This window comes from Staurois parvus, unplaced genomic scaffold (genome assembly GCF_062004578.1).
Source record: "Staurois parvus isolate SC_StPar_1 unplaced genomic scaffold, SC_StPar_1.0 ptg001432l, whole genome shotgun sequence".
Classification (NCBI taxonomy): domain Eukaryota; kingdom Metazoa; phylum Chordata; class Amphibia; order Anura; family Ranidae; genus Staurois; species Staurois parvus.
Genome location: NW_028319228.1, coordinates 9,490,604 through 9,509,171, shown reverse-complemented (window position 1 = coordinate 9,509,171; position 18,568 = coordinate 9,490,604). Strand labels below are relative to the sequence as shown.

The following is an 18,568-nucleotide window of genomic DNA, read 5'->3' as shown; positions in this document are numbered from 1 at the left end:
TTGGGGTCTCTTGCGCCCATCACCCATACCCGACAGGCCATGGACCATGATTTCCATTGACTTTATCGTGGAACTTCCACCCTCTCAGGACCACACAGCAATCTTCGTGATTGTAGACCGCCTGTCCAAGATGGCCCATTTTGTACCTCTAAAGGACACACCTACGGCCCTTGAGACAGCACGTGTATTTATTAAGTGGTAAGACTCCACGGAATTCCCAGGGACATTGTATCTGACAGAGGGGTTCAGTTTACGTCCAGGTTCTGGAAAGCTCTATGTGAAACCCTGGGAATTAAGTTATCGTTCTCCTCAGCTTATCACCCACAGACCAATGGCCAGACGGAGCGTACAAACCAGACCCTAGAGCAGTACCTCAGGTGCTATACCACCTTCCTCCAAGATGACTGGGTTACTATCCTGCCGCTTGCGGAATTCGCATATAATAATGCAAGTCACTCTGCTACTAGACAGTCCCCGTTTTTCGCGAACTATGGGTTCCACCCTGTATTCCTGCCAGATCTAATCCCGGAGGTCGCAGTCCCAGCCACGCAGGATATGTTGACCTTTCTGTCAACCAATAGCAAGGTATTGCAGGAAGCAATGGCAAAGGCCCAGGATGACAATAAGAGGGCATTTGATAGGAAAAGAAGAGGGGAATTGAGTTTGCGGCCAGAGGACCAGGTTTGGTTGTCTACCGCAAATTTAAAAATGTCCTGCCCTTCGAAGAAATTGGCTCCCAAGTTCTTGGGGCCTTTCCGGGTCAAACGTAAGATCAACGAGGTGGCATACGAGCTGGCACTGCCCGAATCTATGAAGGTTCATCCAGTCTTCCATGTGTCCCTGTTGAAACCAGCAACTCCAGACCCCTTCCCGGATCGAAGGTCTAAACCACCGGAGGCAGTAGATGTGGATGGGGAGGAGGAATTTGAAGTTGAAGCTATCTTAGATTGCAGGAAGAGGGGAGGCCAAACTCAGTTTCTGGTTAAATGGAAAGGATATGGGGCGGAGAAAAATTCATGGGAGCCGGCCCAAAATGTGCACGCCCCAAGGCTTGTGCGGGAATTTTTTCGGAACCAGCCGTTGAGTAGGGGTCGGTTGGGCATCCGGAGGTTGCTCGTAGGGGGGGGGCAATGTCAGGGATCCCGGGTCCTCGGCGGCGCGCGCATGCTCAAACCGCCGATCCATCCCAGCCGGCGAGCGCAGAGTCCTCGGTGATCGCGGCGGCCGCGCATGCGCAGTAGCAATCGCGGCCGCACCAATGGGAGAGCAGGGCGCTCTATTTAAAGCTGCCCTGTGCATCTCCAAGTTGCCGCAAGGTCTCGTTCCTGTCCTGTAAGTACGCTTCCTTGTTGCCAAACTCTGCCTGTTCTGTTTATGCTGACCTTCTCCTGCTCTGACCCCGGCTCGTTCCTGACCATCCCTCTGCCTGACCCTCTGTACCACGCTGCCCGCTACCTGCTAAACCTGGCTTGTGACCCCGACCATTCTCCGCTTACTCCCCCTGTACCACGCTGCCCGCACAATACCGACCCGGCTAGTCTTACCTCGCCTACTCCTGACAGTCGCCCATCCATCCCGCTCGGATCGGGATCTGTCATCCCATCCATCCCGCTCGGATCGGGATCTGTCGTCCCCTTCACAGCAGGCTCAACCCGGGCACATACCCTCAGCGGGACCCCTCTGCCGCCGCCGGGGGTGCCCAGGGACGCGACCTGGTTTCAGTCTTGCACCAAGTCCATCCCCACCATCAGGGGCCCTGGTGAAAAGGCAGACTGGGACTTAGACTCCGCGTCCTGGGAAACCCTGTGCCGTGGACCACTAGAGATCCCGTTGGGCGGAGCCTGACAGAGAGTATCAGTTGGTGGACAGTTGGAGAATTACGCACATGAAAGATAGAGACTATTCCTTCTTCTCAAAGGTTCATGAGATGTATTCTAGGTTGGACTATATACTGATAGATCATCGATTAATAGAGTCATTGGTTAAAATAACAATAGAGGTAATGTCACTCTCAGATCATGCCCCGGTTGTAATGAGAATAGGATGGGGAAGGAGGCCTCCAGGAGGGCCGGTATGGAGGTTGAACAAGGCTCTCCTAATGGATCAAGAGACTGAGTGGAAGATTGGAGAGGAGATCAGGAGATATTTTGAGAAAAATGATACAGGAGATGTGTCGGAGGCTACGGTGTGGGAGGCCCACAAGGTATATATAAGGGGAATCATTATTGCAATTGGGGCAAGAAAGAAAAGAGAAAGGAGAGAGAAAATCAGGGAGCTCTTAAAGGAATTAGCGGAGATTGAACAGATGCATAAAAAGAATATAACAAAAGAAATAATGCAGAAAGTAAAGAAAAAGAGAGAAGAACTAGAGATTATGATGGAAGAAGAGAAGAAGAGAGTCTTTAATAAAGTAGCATGTGAAAGATATAGATGGGGGGAAAGAACAGGAAAATATTTAATGAAAGCTTTGAGGAAAAAGAAAAATAGGAATTATATAGATAAAATAAAAAACCCCAAGGGAGAACTGGTTCACTCAACGAGAGATATCGCAAAGGTGTTTAGGGATTATTATAGTAAACTTTATAACATTGCCCACCAAGATTTAACATCTAAAGATGGAATAGCAAAGGTGGAAAAAAGAAGAATATATTTAAAAAAACGCAGGTCTACCGAAATTAAATGAAGATCTCTTGAACTCTCTAGAATCTGAAATTACAAACGAAGAAATAAAGATAGCATTAAAGAACTCTGACAGGTAAAAGTCCAGGACCAGATGGTTATACTGTTAGATATTATAAAAAATATAGTGAATTGTTAATACCTAAATTAAAGGCCTATTTTAACACTTTGGGGGGAGAGATGGACATGAGACGAGAATCATTGCAGGCTCAGGTGGTCCTTATTTACAAGGAAGGAAAAGATCCCATCCAGTGCTCAAGTTATAGACCAATATCATTATTGAATACAGACACGAAGTTATATGCAAAGATCCTGGCAAATAGACTGAAAGATTTAATGCCCGAATGGATACATGAAGATCAGGTGGGATTTGTTCAAGGGAGAGAGGGCAGAGACAATGGGTTGAGATCATTGCTGCTCATTCAGAAAAGTAGAAAGGGAAGGACTCCTGTGGTGGTTCTCTCGGTAGATGCAGAGAAGGCATTTGATAGCGTTAACTGGGGATTTATGATGGATACATTGGAGGTCCTGGGAGTGGGAGCTAGAATGAGAGCATGGATAGGAAAACTGTATAGAAGGCCCTCTGTTGTTATGGTAAATGGGGAGATGTCAGAGTCATTTGAGATGACAAATGGAACAAGACAGGGCTGCCCATTGTCCCCATTGTTGTTCGTATTGTCCTTAGAATCACTGTTGGCAACAATAAGGAGAAACTTAGACATAAAAGGAATATGTGTAGGAAATACAGAGCATAAGGTAGCCGCTTTTGCGGATGATTTATTGTTTTATGTCGGCAATCCTAGGATAACGCTTCCTAACTTAATAAGGGCATTGAAGGAATATGGAGAGATGTCAAATCTAAAAATTAACCCGGCTAAAACGGAGATATTAAATATAAATCTTCCAAATAAGGAAAAAAGAGGGATACAAGCGGAATTCCCCTTTGTATGGAAAGAGAAATAATAAAAAAAACTCACCTCAAATCACACTGCAGTTCTGTGCAAATCACATGCGATTTCTGTGCAGTGCAATTTGAGCCATAAATTTTGTATTGATCAAATAGCACCGCATTTGCACCAAAACCATTCAGGACCCTCTTTTTGTCCACACCAGAATCAGATCGCATGGGTGTTCACACCCATATACATATTTATAATACATATAAATATTAATTTTTTTTTGGCTTTTCTCCTTCTGTTTTGGCCTGGTGATCTGGCCAGTAACACACCTTTTGTATTAGAGTGTCCCACTCTGGATGAAGGAGCACAGGGGCACTTTTGGACAGCAGCATTGTCAGTCTGGGGGAAGAGTGCTAGATGCATAAGCAGATTAAGATACACTAACAAAATTAAACAAAACTCCAGTTAATACTTTATAAATGGTTTGGATAAAGACTTCACATAGATGAATAAAATCTGATCATTGTAGGCACCCCTGTCAGTGTAAATGGTTTGTGTCACCACTGTAATTGCTACAACTGCAAGAGAGCTTTTTCTTTTGAAAAACAACAGACTTAACTACTGGATCACCTGGTGAAAAATGAATGCAAACACCACATATAAGAATTGCAAAGCTGCAATATAATATTATATATATATATATATATATATATATATAGATAGATACAGTGGGGATCGAAAGTTTGGGCACCCCAGCTAAAAATTTGTATTAATGTGCATAAAGAAGCCAAGGAAAGATGGAAAAATCTCCAAAAGGCATCACATTACAGATTAGACATTCTTATAATATGTCAACAAAAGTTAGATTTTATTTCCATCATTTACACTTTCAAAATAACAGAAAACAAAAAAATGGCATCTGCAAAAGTTTGGGTACCCTGCAGAATTTATAGCATGCACTGCCCCCTTTGCAAGCTGAGACCTGCCAGTGTCATGGATTGTTCTCAATCATCATCTGGGAAGTCAATCTCAAAGGTTTTAAATGCCCAGACTCATCTGACCTTGCCCCAACAATCAGCACCATGGGTTCTTCTAAGCAGTTGTCTAGAAAACTGAAACTGAAAATAGTTGACGCTCACAAAGCTGGAGAAGGCTATAAGAAGATAGCAAAGCGTTTTCAGATGTCAATATCCTCTGTTCGGAATGTAATTAAGAAATGGCAGTCATCAGGAACAGTGGACGTTAAAGCAAGATCTGGACGACCAAGAAAAATATCAGACAGGACAGCTCGCAGGATTGTGAGAAAAACAATTCAAAACCCGCGTTTGACTGCACGATCCCTCCAGAAAGATCTGGCAGACACTGGAGTTGTGGTACACTATTCCACTATAAAGAGATACTTGTACAAATATGGTCTTCATGGAAGAGTCATCAGAAGAAAACCTCTTCTACGTCCTCACCACAAAAATCATCGTTTGAACTTTGCAAATGAACATATAGACAAGCCTGATGCATTTTGGAAACAAGTTCTGTGGACCGATGAGGTTAAAATTGAACTTTTTGGCCGGAATGAGCAAAGGTACATTTGGAGAAGAAGGGGCACAGAATTTAATGAAAAGAACCTCTGTCCAACTGTTAAGCATGGGGTTGGATCAATCATGCTTTGGGGTTGTGTTGCAGCCAGTGGCACAGGGAACATCTCACGAGTAGAAGGAAAAATGGATTCAATAAAATTTCAGCAAATTTTGGATGGTAACTTGATACCATCTGTGAAAAAGCTGTTTAAAGTTAAAGAGAGGATGGCTTCTACAAATGGATAATGATCCTAAACACACCTCGAAATCCATGGGGGATTACATCAAGAGGCGTAAACTGAAGGTTTTGCCATGGCCTTCACAATCTCCTGACCTCAACATAATTGAAAATCTATGGATAGACCTTAAAAGAGCAGTGCGTGACAGACAGCCCAGAAATCTCAAAGAACTGGAAGACTTTTGTAAGGAAGAATGGGCAAAGATACCTCAAACAAGAATTGAAAGACTCTTGGCTGGCTACAAAAAGCGTTTACAAGCTGTGATACTTGCCAAAGGGGCAGTACAAGATATTAACTCTGCAGGGTGCCCAAACTTTTGCAGACGCCATTTTTTTGTTTTCTGTTATTTTGAAAGTGTAAATGATGGAAATAAAATCTAACTTTTGTTGACATATTATAAGAATGTCTAATCTGTAATTTGATGCCTTTTGGAGATTTTTCCATCTTTCCTTGGCTTCTTTATGCACATTAATACAATTTTTTAGCTGGGGCGCCCAAACTTTCGATCCCCACTGTATATATATATATATATATATATATATATATATATACAGTCATGGCCGAAATTGTTGGCACCCTTGATATTTCTCCAGGAAATCATGTATTTCTCACGAAACGTATTGCATTAACACATGTTTTGCTATACACATGTTTATTCCCTTTGTGTGTATTGGGACAAAACAAAAAAAGGGAGGAAAGAAAGCAAATTCGACATAATGTCACACAAACCTCCAAAAATGGGCTGGACAAAAGTATTGGCACCCTTTCACAACTGCGGATAAATAAGAATGTTACAAGCATGTGATGCTCCTGTAAACTCACCTGGGGCAAGTAACAGGTGTGGGCAATATAGAAATCACACCTGAAAGCAGATAAAAAGGAGAGACGTTCACTTAACCTTTGCATTGTGTGTCTGTCTGTGCCACACTAAGCATGGACAACAGAAAGAGGAGACGAGAACTGTCTGAGGACCTGAGAACCAAAATTGTGGCAAAATATCAACAATCTCAAGGTTACAAGTCCATCTCCAGAGAACTAGATTTGCCTTTGTCCACAGTGCGCAACATTATCAAGAAGTTTGCAACCCATGGCACTGTAGCTAATCTCCCTGGTCGTGGACGGATGAGGAAAATTGATGAAAGATTGCAACGCAGAATAGTCCGGATGGTGGATAAGCAGCCCCAAACATGTTCCAAAGACATTCAAGCTGTCCTGCAGGCTCAGGGAGCATCAGTGTCAGCGCGAACTATCCGTCGACATTTAAATGAAATGAAACGCTATGGCAGGAGACCCAGGAGGACCCCACTGCTGACACAGAGACATAAAAAAGCAAGACTACAGTTTGCCAAAATGTACTTGAGTAAGCCAAAAGCCTTCTGGGAAAACGTCTTGTGGACAGATGAGACCAAGATAGAGCTTTTCGGTAAAGCACATCATTCTACTGTTTACCGAAAACGGAATGAGGCCTACAAAGAACAAAACACAGTACCTACGGTAAAATATGGTGGAGGTTCAATGATGTTTTGGGGTTGTTTTGCTGCCTCTGGCACTGGGTGCCTTGACTGTGTGCAAGGCATCATGAAATCTGAGGATTACCAAAGGATTTTGGGTCGCACTGTAGGGCCCAGTGTCAGAAAGCTGGGTTTGCGTCCAAGATCCTGGGTCTTCCAGCAGGACAATGACCCCAAACATACGTCAAAAAGCACTCAGAAATGGATGGCAAAGAAGCGCTGGAGAGTTCTGAAGTGGCCAGCAATGAGCCCAGATCTAAATCCCATTGAACACCTGTGGAGAGATCTTAAAATTGCTGTTGGGAAAAGGTGTCCTTCCAATAAGAGAGACCTGGAGCTGTTTGCAAAGGAAGAGTGGTCCAAAATTCCGGGTGAGAGGTGTCAGAAGCTTATTGATGGTTATAGGAAGCGACTGATTTCAGTTATGTTTTCCAAAGGGTGTGCAACCAAATATTAAGTTAAGGGTGCCAATACTTTTGTCCAGCCCATTTTTGGGGTTTTGTGTGACATTATGTCATATTTGCTTTTCTGCCTCTGTTTTATATTTGTTCCAATACATACAAAGGGAATAAACATGTGTATAGCAAAACATGTGTTAATGCAATACCTTTTTTGTGTGAAATACTTGATTTTCAGGAAAAATATCAAGGGTGCCAACAATTTCGGCCATGACTGTATAATGTTTGCTTTTGGTTTTATTACCACTTTAACCTTGGTGGCCAGTGAGGGTTTTACTTTTATATATACATGGACCACACATATTTTTTTATCATTAGTAGAAATACATTAATCTATTAAAAACTAATTTATACCTTCCATTAACAGTCTAATATGTGTTTGTATCAATAAAAAAGGAAATGTTTGGTGTAAAAGAGTTTTTACTAACAGAAAAGTTTTGCTTTGTGTTTCAAAAGCTGCATGTCTACAAGCTCCAGAGATGCAAATCAAGTTATTTTCAAAGCATGTCATAGTGTCTGTTAGACTTACTAGCCCTTTAAACATGTGCATTTCAGTCTGGATACTGACAAACATAACACTCAATTCATCTGTCTTAAGTCCAAGGATTTTTTTTAATTAATAAAATATAAAATGGCTCTTGAACAGCATTTTCATTATTACACATAGAGTACATGTCCAAAAGCATGTATGTTTTATACTATTATGTATTTTCAATCAAAGTAGCCAAACAATAATGGCAAACTGATAAGCTAAGATGACTGGATGATCACTCAAATAACATGATTATCAAATCCAATCTTCTAAAACAAGAATAAACAATGCCGCCTACACAGCATTTATTAGCAAATTATCATGGAATACAATCAATGGAGAAATCACAAACAAAAGCCCTTTAGAAATAATGTTCAGCATGAACACATTAACATCAAAGATTTAGCCACTACAAGTATTTGCTTTAGAAATTCTTTTCAACCTCCACATTTTAGTTTTGTGCAAGAAATTATTATTCCTACCAGAAGTGTTATTTTGTTCATTTAATGCAAGATATATCAGTATAATCCTACTAGATGAAAAATATTCTAAAAGACCATAAAAGCCTTTCCTAATAAACAGTGACAGACACTATTCTTCTATCCTATCCCACTCAAATTTCTCCCTGTGATGAGCTGTATCTGATGATAATTGGAAATGGCTATATCCTTGTGAAGCTGTCAATGAGGATCACACTTTTATCAAAATAAATTTCCAGAGGGGGCATCATCTTACTGCTACATTGCCAACTTCATTTAGCCATCCAAATTATTTTCAGGCACAGAAAAATGTGGTGAAGACCTATTCCTAAATTGCATCGCTTACATAACAGCTTTCATTTTTACAGTGAAGAGATAAAAATTAGACTGTACTGGCATTTATAAATATTGCAAACCTCTAGTTAAGTTTTCCCATTTATGGACTAATGTTTGCAAAGCAAGCTGCTATTACTGGGCAATATATATGTTAAAAAGCATCTGTTTGTTTATAGATGTTAAAGAGCATGTGTATGTGAATAATAAACAAAATTCTGTAAAGGAAAAGGTTATCAAAGGCAGATGCTAGACTGGCCTCTTCCATAAGGAGGGTTTTGGAGTGTTCTAAAGCTGTCCTTTAAACTAATCTGTTTCCTTATTCCTAGATTATGTTTCTAAGTTGAGAGTTGCAAAATCAAAAGAGTTACACATATATAGTTTAGCCATTTCCCATCCGTAGGCCATTTATAAATGGCCTAATATTGAAGTGGTTATACCGGGATTATGGATTCAGCGAATGATTCTCTAAAATGTAAAAGTGATCTGAGCGACTATATAGCCACTGGATTACTTTTACACGGGACGTCCGATCAAGAAGCCCAATGATTATGTGATTGGCGGCAGCCACTTCCTATGATACAATGAGAGGAACTGATGTTATTCCTCCCACTGTGTGATGTCAGAAACCGTAAACGATAAGGGTTTCATCACTTACAGTTTCTGTCTTATGTAAACAAGCTGTTACCAACTTGTGAAAGTATCTAATCAAACCAATCTTGGTTTGCTCAGATGCTTTGGAGGCTAGAGGAGAGATCTGATCTGGGGTCTAATAGACCCCAAATCTCTCCAATAAGAGGACCTGCTACAACCCATGCTATCACAAGGAATGTTGTTCATCCCTATTGATAGCAATAAAGTTCATACAAAAATAAATAAAGGTACAATGTACAAAAAAAATTTAAATAAAATAAAAAGTTTAAAGTGCCCCATTCCCCATGCTCAATCTCAAATGCAAGTATGCACATAAGTCCCACAGGCTAAACGCTATTAGTATCACACATGTGAGGTATCGCAGTGAGCAAGATCAATAAATTCATTGCTAGATCTACTGTGTAATTCTAAACTGATAACCTGTAAAGCGTTTTAAAGTATTGCCTATGGAAAAATTTAGGTTTGGCACTGTTCTACGGGTGTATGCAATTTAAAGACATGACATATTAGGCATCTGTTTACTCGGTTTCTTTGGAAAAAAAACTGCTCACTGCTGCTCTCTCTCCTTATGCAGGGTAACTGGTCTTGTATCCTCATTCTTGGTGGTTTTCTGTAGGCAGTATGTAGTGGGTGAACCTATTGAGTCTTGTGCACATCTCTGCTTTCTGCATAGTCTATATGCAGTACAGTTTTGATACCCCCACCACTTTTACATAGTAATACCTGGGAATGAAAAATCATCAGGAGATGGACTTTATATGATGTTTTTGTGCCTCATGTCAGCTTTAAGTATAATAGATTCAGCATTAATGTGGAGCTACAGAATGAAGTTGCAATGGTCAACTCTTCTACAACCTGTTCTACTAACACTATAGTAAAGAAGTGAGGTAAAGGATACATGTTTCATATCACCCTTTAAAAATATTATTATTATACAGTATTTATATAGCGCCAAAGGGTATGCTCAGCGCTGTACAGTAGCAAGGGGGACAGAACATGAGACAAGACAGTAACAATACAATACACGAGGGGTTCGAGGGCCCTGCTCTTTTGAGCTTACAATCTTGGAGATGAGACCCTTTTATTAAAAACACTCGGACAATACCAACCTTCCATATACTGCACCTACCTACCTATACCTATACATATATAATATTGTTTTCTCTAAAACTTAAGAAGCACTATAAACAGCCATAAGATAATGTGCATGCACTGACTCAAATTACTGATAGATACACCTGCTGTCATCAAAGTTTTTCTCAGCTGCAAAGAAAAGTAGCTTTGGTCTAGCTATGTCCAGTCTGAAAAATGTAACATACAGCAACAGTAGCTGTATCTGCAGACAGTGACGTTGAAGAGACATTTTCCATTACAGTAAAGAGTCTGTTATGGTAGGTGGAAATATATACTGAATGTATGGATTTAATATAAATATGGTAGATGCAAAAACTATGGCCTTCTATTTAATAAACAAATAATGCTGTTTGGAATACAGGAACCCCAAAGATCAATTAGACATTCTATTGCATTTGTCTTATCTGAAATCTGATTAAAGTTGATAGATTATTGCTCTTATCAACTGTTTCCACCTTTTAATAAAACAAAACTGAAAGCTTAAGCGCAGTAGCTGATAATAATAGACAAACTGAAATAAACCATGTCAACCAATTAAAATATATTACTCACTCATGCTGCAGCAGAAAAAAAATCAAGTCTGACTGTTTTCAATAAGATTTTTGACTTTGGCCATTATAACTCACACTGCCTTATGAAATAAGTCTGCATAAGTATTTAAAAGGATGTGGGAATTCATTTAAAATGTGAAGACAGATGTACCAGATGGTAAGCCTGAGTTGAAAGAGAGGGATGTAATTTCAGGGCAGTGACAGAGAAATTTTTATGCACAAATGACAAATGGGTAAAAATGCTGAAAGATAATATATTTTTTAGTATAAATAGGATTCATATGCTTGCCTGTAAGTATATAAGCATGTAAAAGATATGATTTTCCATGCTGTATACCAGGACCTAAATTATCATTGTATCTAACCAACAGAGTTAGGAACATCAGACCAGACAGTGCAAAATCTGACCCTAACACTTGCAAAGTAGACATAGGCATAATTTTTGTAATACTCTCATGTACCAATTTTTTATTAGGATCAAAAAAAAATTTCAATCATTGAATATATTTTTAAAGAATGAAAAAAAGTAGAAAAAAAGAATCTGCACCTTGGAGACTAATTTTCTACTGGGAGTAATGAATGTTAGGCATATGAAGCTTTGTGATTATGGCTCTAAGCAAAATCTATTTAAACTCTCCCTAGCACATTGTTTTCTCCTTTCAATGGAGGGACATGTTCTCCTGTAGCTTTGCCCTGACCTTTTCTTAAAATCATGTTGCAGAAAGGTCATAGGGAAAAGTACCTGTCTGTACTCAACCCAAGAGATAACTCTGCTCTTACTTCCCCACAACTTATTCATATGCACAACTCACAAAAAACTTGAGTTTAATTGCATACACAATGATGATTTTTAGACACATTGAAATAACATTATTTATGTCACTTGCTTGGTTTAATGTAAAAGAGCTGCTAAACTTTCTGGCAAATAAACTAATTTTACTGTGAATAAATAAATGCATATGCCACATCTTTTTCAAGATCTAAATTGTTTTTAATCTATATGTAAATTCTATTTTTTGTTTAGTTCATTTTTATAGATGCCTTAGATAATGTTTCCAGCATTTTCACAACTAAATTAAGTAAATCTACTGTTAAATACAAGAACGCGCTAACACTGTAAATGTTACTGGTACGTTTATGGATATATTAGTATATTTGTGCTTGCTATTTTTTTTTAATAACAATTTCAGATTAGATTTCTTACAACTAAAGGTAAATTTATTTTTAAATATCTGGTGAGGAAGATTTTACTGTTAAGCAGAATACATCATATATAAAAACTAATTTGTTGTTCAGAACCAAAAGAATCAGCCTTTTAATTTTCAAGTCCAGAACTTTAAATCATATATTTTTTCAGACAGTGCATTCACTACTATAGGCATCATAGCAAGGATGTTATTCTTTTAAAACCTAGCATTTCCAAAAAAATGGCATTTGGAATTTGAAGAATGAAGGATGCGTTTAAAAAAAATTCAGTAATGCTCCTCTTGAAGAGGGTAGAAATGATTCTAGATTATTGTGTAAATAATACTTTTTGAATTTACAGTACATGTACTGTAAATCCATCAAAATTATATTTAGCCATGGATTTGGTAAATAATTAACCAAAATGAACATCTAACCTAGGAACTGACACCTAAAGTTAATTAGCAAAAGTCCCCAGATTAAAGTAAAAACACCATCCCAAACGTATGATGAATTGGGCCTTTCAGGTAAGAAAATATTTATGTGCAGTTATGAATAATTATTTGTTAGAATGGGCCTCAAACCTGTGGTATGAATAAATGAAATGTCTCCTGTACGAACACCCCATCGTGAATTTCTATCCACTCCTGAGAAAGCAAAAACCTTAGCTTCCTAGGGCATCTGTACCCCACATCCATGATAGCTTTCTGTAGCTGAGAGAATCACTGCAGCATGTGTAAAGTTAAATTCCAATGTAAAGAGATGTACAAATTATTTGGTTTGGAGATACAGTATGTTGCGTTGTGCGGCACTTCTTCCTAGCTTTTATTTTTTTCTATGAACAATTTCCTGGTTTCATCCAGAAGCTACTCCAGGGCCGAGTAATTGCTTAGGAAGTTTTGAGCTAGCATGTTCATATGTGGACCAGGCAAGGTATGTCTGTCAGCTTTCCCAGGTGAAGGGCTGCCAGCAGGTTTGACCCATTGCCACACAAGAGCTGGCCTGGCTTGAGCTTGTGTGGGGTTTGCCCAGGGGCGGACTGACCATTTGGAAACCTGGGCACTGCCTGAGGGCCCAGGGTCAGTAGGGGGCCCCATGAGATGCCCCTGGTACCTTTTTCATAGGCTTTTTGAGTTTGGGCAAGGACACAGGGGCCCCATGATCCCCTATTGCCCATGAGTTGTTAGTCCACCCCTGAGTTTGCCACATGGCAGCCTAAGCCTGCAGACCTGCTAACAGCTCTAGGGCAGCAGTGACCTAGGCAGACAAGTTGAAAACATGGCATCGCAACATTTTTCTTGTCCAGTGCTGTATTCCTTGTTTCACTTGTGAAGTTCAGATGTTGGCGGGGTTGGCAGAAATGGAGTAGAAGTAGGTACAGGTGACAAAGATGTCCAAATCTCCAACAGATTAACCACTAGACGTGTGCTGTAAAACCACTAACTCTGACCCACCCTGCTCCTCCTTTCCTTGGCTGGTGTACTTTTTTTGTTTTTAGCTTGTTGTGACATGTCAGAAACAAAAGGAATTACATTTTTATAACTGGAAAAAGAAAATGACAAAAAAAATGACTGACCACTTTTTTTTCTTCAACATGAATACTAACATGCTATGACATACTAACATGCCTTTAAAATTTGATCACAACTGTATGCACACAAAATTGTGTACTTTTTTATATATGTTAACAATGATTTGTATGTCAGACATAAAAGAAATGACAGAACACCTTTATAACTGGATAGTCTGTTGAGTAAAAATATACTAAATTGTGTACTTTACTTTTGCCTTCAACATCAGTAACACAAAGTTGAAATGACTGGCAAAAGCTGTTTCTGTAAAATGTAACAATATGACTACCTGCCTGTTGTAATATGGTATAAATCCTGTAGGATAATCCCCAGAACACACAGCAGGGAACAGTTACAGTAGTTTACAATACACCTATACTGTGCCGACCATGCAACCCTGGTGCTGAATGTCTGATCTAATATGCTGCAAATTTAGTATAATAAGCCCCACAGCACAGAGCAATGATGGCCAATAAAGGATAGTTTATATTTATACTTTGCAGACCAGCAGTGCTAGCAATCAATGCCTCTCTGATATGCTGCAATTGAAACTGTAGTAAATTAAACCATACAGCACAAAGTAATGATGATGAACAATAAAGATAGGTAAAGGCTATACTGTGCAAACAGACATCACTGGTGCTCAGGCCTGGTCTGCTATGGTACAATTGCAAATATAGTAAAATAAGATCACAGCACAAATCAATGAGCAGTAATAGCAGTTCACAAAATAAAGTATTAGTCTACGCCTGACATACCACGACTGCAATACATTCCAAAAATCTGTAAACCCTGTACAATTTGCCCTATACAACAGTGAAAAAGTTATTCACCACCTCCCCTCACCCAAAAAAAGTCTCCCCAGCACAGTATTGATCTAACTAGCTATACCACCAGGCTATGAATGCTGAGTTGCTTTAAAATGACTGGTATGTAAAACCCTTTGGTGGTACCATATTCCAGATGTCCAATAGAATGCCTGTCACAACAAACATAATGTCTGTAGTAATGAGTTGTGTTTCTCCCATATAGAATCCCATGTTTTTGCTCATCTCCAGCCACTGATTGGCTGCTGTGGAGGCCCAGGGCAATATAGGATAGCCTGTCAAATGTTCCCATAAATATTACAGTTCTTCAGTTTGAACAATCCTGAAATGAATATGTATCTCTCTCTCTCTTTCTCTCTGTATTTATATAATATTCAGGGTAATTCTACATTTACTTGAACATAAACAGAAATACTGTTGAGCAGGGGCGGACTGACCATTTGGAAACTCGGGCACTGCCCGAGGGCCCGGGGTCAGTAGGGGGCCCCACGAGATGCCCCTGGTACCTTTTTCATAGGCTTTTTTGAGTTTGGGCAAGGACACAGGGGCTCCATGATCCCCTATTGCTCAGGGGCCCCATGAGTTGTCAGTCCGCCGCTGCTGTTGAGTAACAATAACAAAACAAAATGTACCAAAATTAACAAAATGATCAGGGATTTGCAGACCCCCATGGCTTTCAAACATCTCACTGTCATTTAATATCAATGGTATAGATGGTATAGGTGCAGCTGCATACACTGAATAAACCAAAAGTAAAAAAACCCAAACATTTATGTCATAAAAAAAAAGAAACAAACTAAACTAAGTACAGTACATTATAACTACTTTAATAACTTAAGTACCAGCCTTTATTACAACTTCATTATTAGGCTTTTTTCAGTCTGTGATAGTTTGACTGACAATAACTCACCCATGTATTACTGTACCAAAATTAGTTTTATATAGACAGAGAATGCTTACTATTGGTAGTATTTAATAACCATTTTTTTGTGTTTATCATAAAAAGGAAAAAGTCCTGTTATAAAACATATCAATAAAAAATCCAAGACAATACAACAAAACTCAACATGACACGTTTTTGGAAAGTAGACACTCCAAAGTGATCTAATTTTTGCCACAATTTTTTTTTATGCTGAAGAAACACTGGCATTGAGGGGGTTAAAACATGAATCTTTGTAATGGTGCTCTAGATACATTAAAGTATAAGTTTTATGCAAAGGGAGGGTGAAATGCTAATTTACAGGTCACATACAGTGGCAGAATGGGTAACAGGGTTTAAAAAAGTTCCCACAGTCAATGAAAGTATCTGCCAATGAATCAGTGGCTGTTGATGATACATTTATTCATTCATTCAGCATTCATAATCTACTTTGATTTTTCTCCTTCCTTTGTTGTAAGCAGAAGAGGAAGGATCAACATAAGTAAGCTGTAGCATTTGTGATCGCTTTGTACGGTCAACTCAGTGAGCACATGGTGCCAGGCCGCTTGGATCCACTCAGTACACTGTGTTTGTGGACCAGGCTGTTAAATGATGGGTCAGTTCCCAACCAATAACAAGCACAGTAGCCACATGATGATGCTTTATTCATTGCTGTTCATAAACATTGCTGGATAAATAACAACTATCAACGGTAGAAAAACAATTAATCACTAAAAATGAGTAGCATTTTTTTTTTCGTTTAGAGAATTAAATTGAATTTTTTTTTTAGCATAATGTTACAGCAGAGAACTATAACAAAACAGAATAATTCAAACAATATATGGAGGTATGGGTCTCCCATGGTGGTACATAAAAAAATGCAAAGTAACAGGTCAGAACAAGGATTACCAGTTGTAGTCAACTGTATAGGGTAGCCAGTCCCCTCTGGTTCTCTCCCAGACGAACCAAAGAAGGACACTTTGTGGGTTACACAATGTACATCATAGGAGTAGAATATTTAACCAGCTTCTTATTTGTGCTGATTGTAGCCTCTTTTCTTTTTTATGTAAAATAACTGCACCAGCAATATTGTATCCATCTGTTGGGCTTCCTCGGGAGTTCTGGATGTGGAATGCCAGTATGTATCCGTTGAGGCTCTGTGTTCCACCTTTCCTGCCTTTTGTAAGCGGATTGTGGGCTGATCTTTGATCGCTGTGTACTAATTCCTTGGTTTCTAATTGCCCACCATTTTTGCAAATTGTGATGCTTTATTTTATCTCTTCATATGCTGCACTTGTGTACTAAGTTTATTTCTTTGTCTAAACTTCTGTGAATTTTTTTGTACTATTCATCAGAAAACTTGCAAGTTTTATTTGTTGTTGGTCAGTGCTCTTGTTTCTGACTGTTACTCTGACGTTGTCCATTCTATAATAAAATCCATTGTAAAAGAATATTTAACTACCTTCTTTTTTTGCTGATAAATATAAGAAGTCATTAAGTCATACTTAATATACAGTAAATCATTAAAATGCTGCTATGGTAAGAGAGCTGATATCTTAACAAGGCACTGACATGTTTCAGAAATACCGTATTATTTTAGAGTGCTGCTTTGGTGTTTTTACTAAATAACCTACAGTGTTATTAAGGCATGTCTTGTTAAGTCACTGAGCATCAAAGACAGTAGGGCCCTACTATCCTCTTTTCAAGCTACTGGCTAACAAGGCATACTGCGCCCATGGTCTTACAACATGTAGATGACTTCAAGTTGCCCAACGACTACCAGTCTTTCATTTCTAGTTTTTAGTTTCCAGCTAGAGCAGATAGGGGAAGGGGAATTATTCCAGTAGGTTAGAAATCAGGCTTTATTTGCTAATGTTCACACTGTGATAAACATTTATGTCATCATCAGTTTACCCATCCTGTTTCCTTTCATCTCTTAGTTCTTACATGTAGTACCATTCAGTCAAACAGAACACATACCATTAAAAACCTTTATCTACCTACATGAAGGTAATTTCTTTAAAAAAAAGAAAAAAAAAGCATTTTGTGTTACAGAGCGAATTACCTCAATTCTTGTTAAAATGAAAGGGTAATTTGTCATTAGTTGTGGCTCTCACAGCCTGCATTGAATTGCTGTCAAACATGAGGATCAGAGATGAATGCAAATTAAATATTTAATCCCTTTAAATCAGTTGCATGTAATGTTTTTTCTATAAATGTGACTAGAAGGCTTGTGTGCTTCAAAATAAATATTATAAAAACACAATAGATGGTATATACAAACAAATCTTCTTTCTTTTTCAGGCATTCATTGGAAATACAAATGCTGACAGTGTTGTTCAACATAAGCTTCAGAATCATATAAGAGCAAGATACCTGCGCTTCACTCCTTTGAATTGGAACTTGAATGGCAGAATAGGAATGAGAGTAGAGGTGTATGGATGTACATACAGTAAGTAAAACAGTATTATAGAATATTAAAGAATTGTATAGCACTGTAGTGTTGTGCTAACCTCTCACCATTAAAATCTTGCTGCAAAAGTAGACCAAAAAAAAAATCACTTTTTGCACATAAAGACAGCTTGCAATTCACAGTTCTTGCAGCTTCCAAACATCCATGAGTGAGGAACAAACTAAAGGAACAAGAGAGGAAGAAAAAGAAGCACAGATCCTAGTGCAGGTAATCTTTTTAGTGAATAAAAATTGTTAAAATGATCACACTCATAATAGATGTTCAAGCATATCTGAAATGACTGGAGACCATGAAATGAAGGCATTCTCTGTGTATGAATCGGTGCCCCACATGCACTTCAACAACTGCCCAAGGCAAAGCAACCAGCACTTTTGTTCATGTCAGTTGAAACTCTCCACTGGAGTAGGCAGAGTGCACAGAGTGGCCTCAACTGCATGCAGGCTGGAGGTATGTAGTGAGCTGGCACTCGGACTATGCATACTGACTACTGGAAGGGACTGGCTGAAGGGACTGGCTGTGCTCACAGCTAAGTGTAAACACAATCAGCTGC

The 18,568-nt window shown here is 39.0% G+C and overlaps 1 protein-coding gene across 1 annotated transcript in view; it reads left to right on the top strand.

Moving 5' to 3' along the window:
* Nucleotides 1–18,568, top strand: part of CNTNAP4 (contactin associated protein family member 4) — a 499,928-nt gene that overhangs the window by 243,026 nt on the left and 238,334 nt on the right. The window contains exon 4 of the mRNA XM_089662156.1: nt 17,850–17,997. Within this exon, the coding sequence (XP_089518282.1) occupies nt 17,850–17,997 (148 nt within the window). The remainder of the gene's footprint in view (nt 1–17,849; nt 17,998–18,568) is intronic.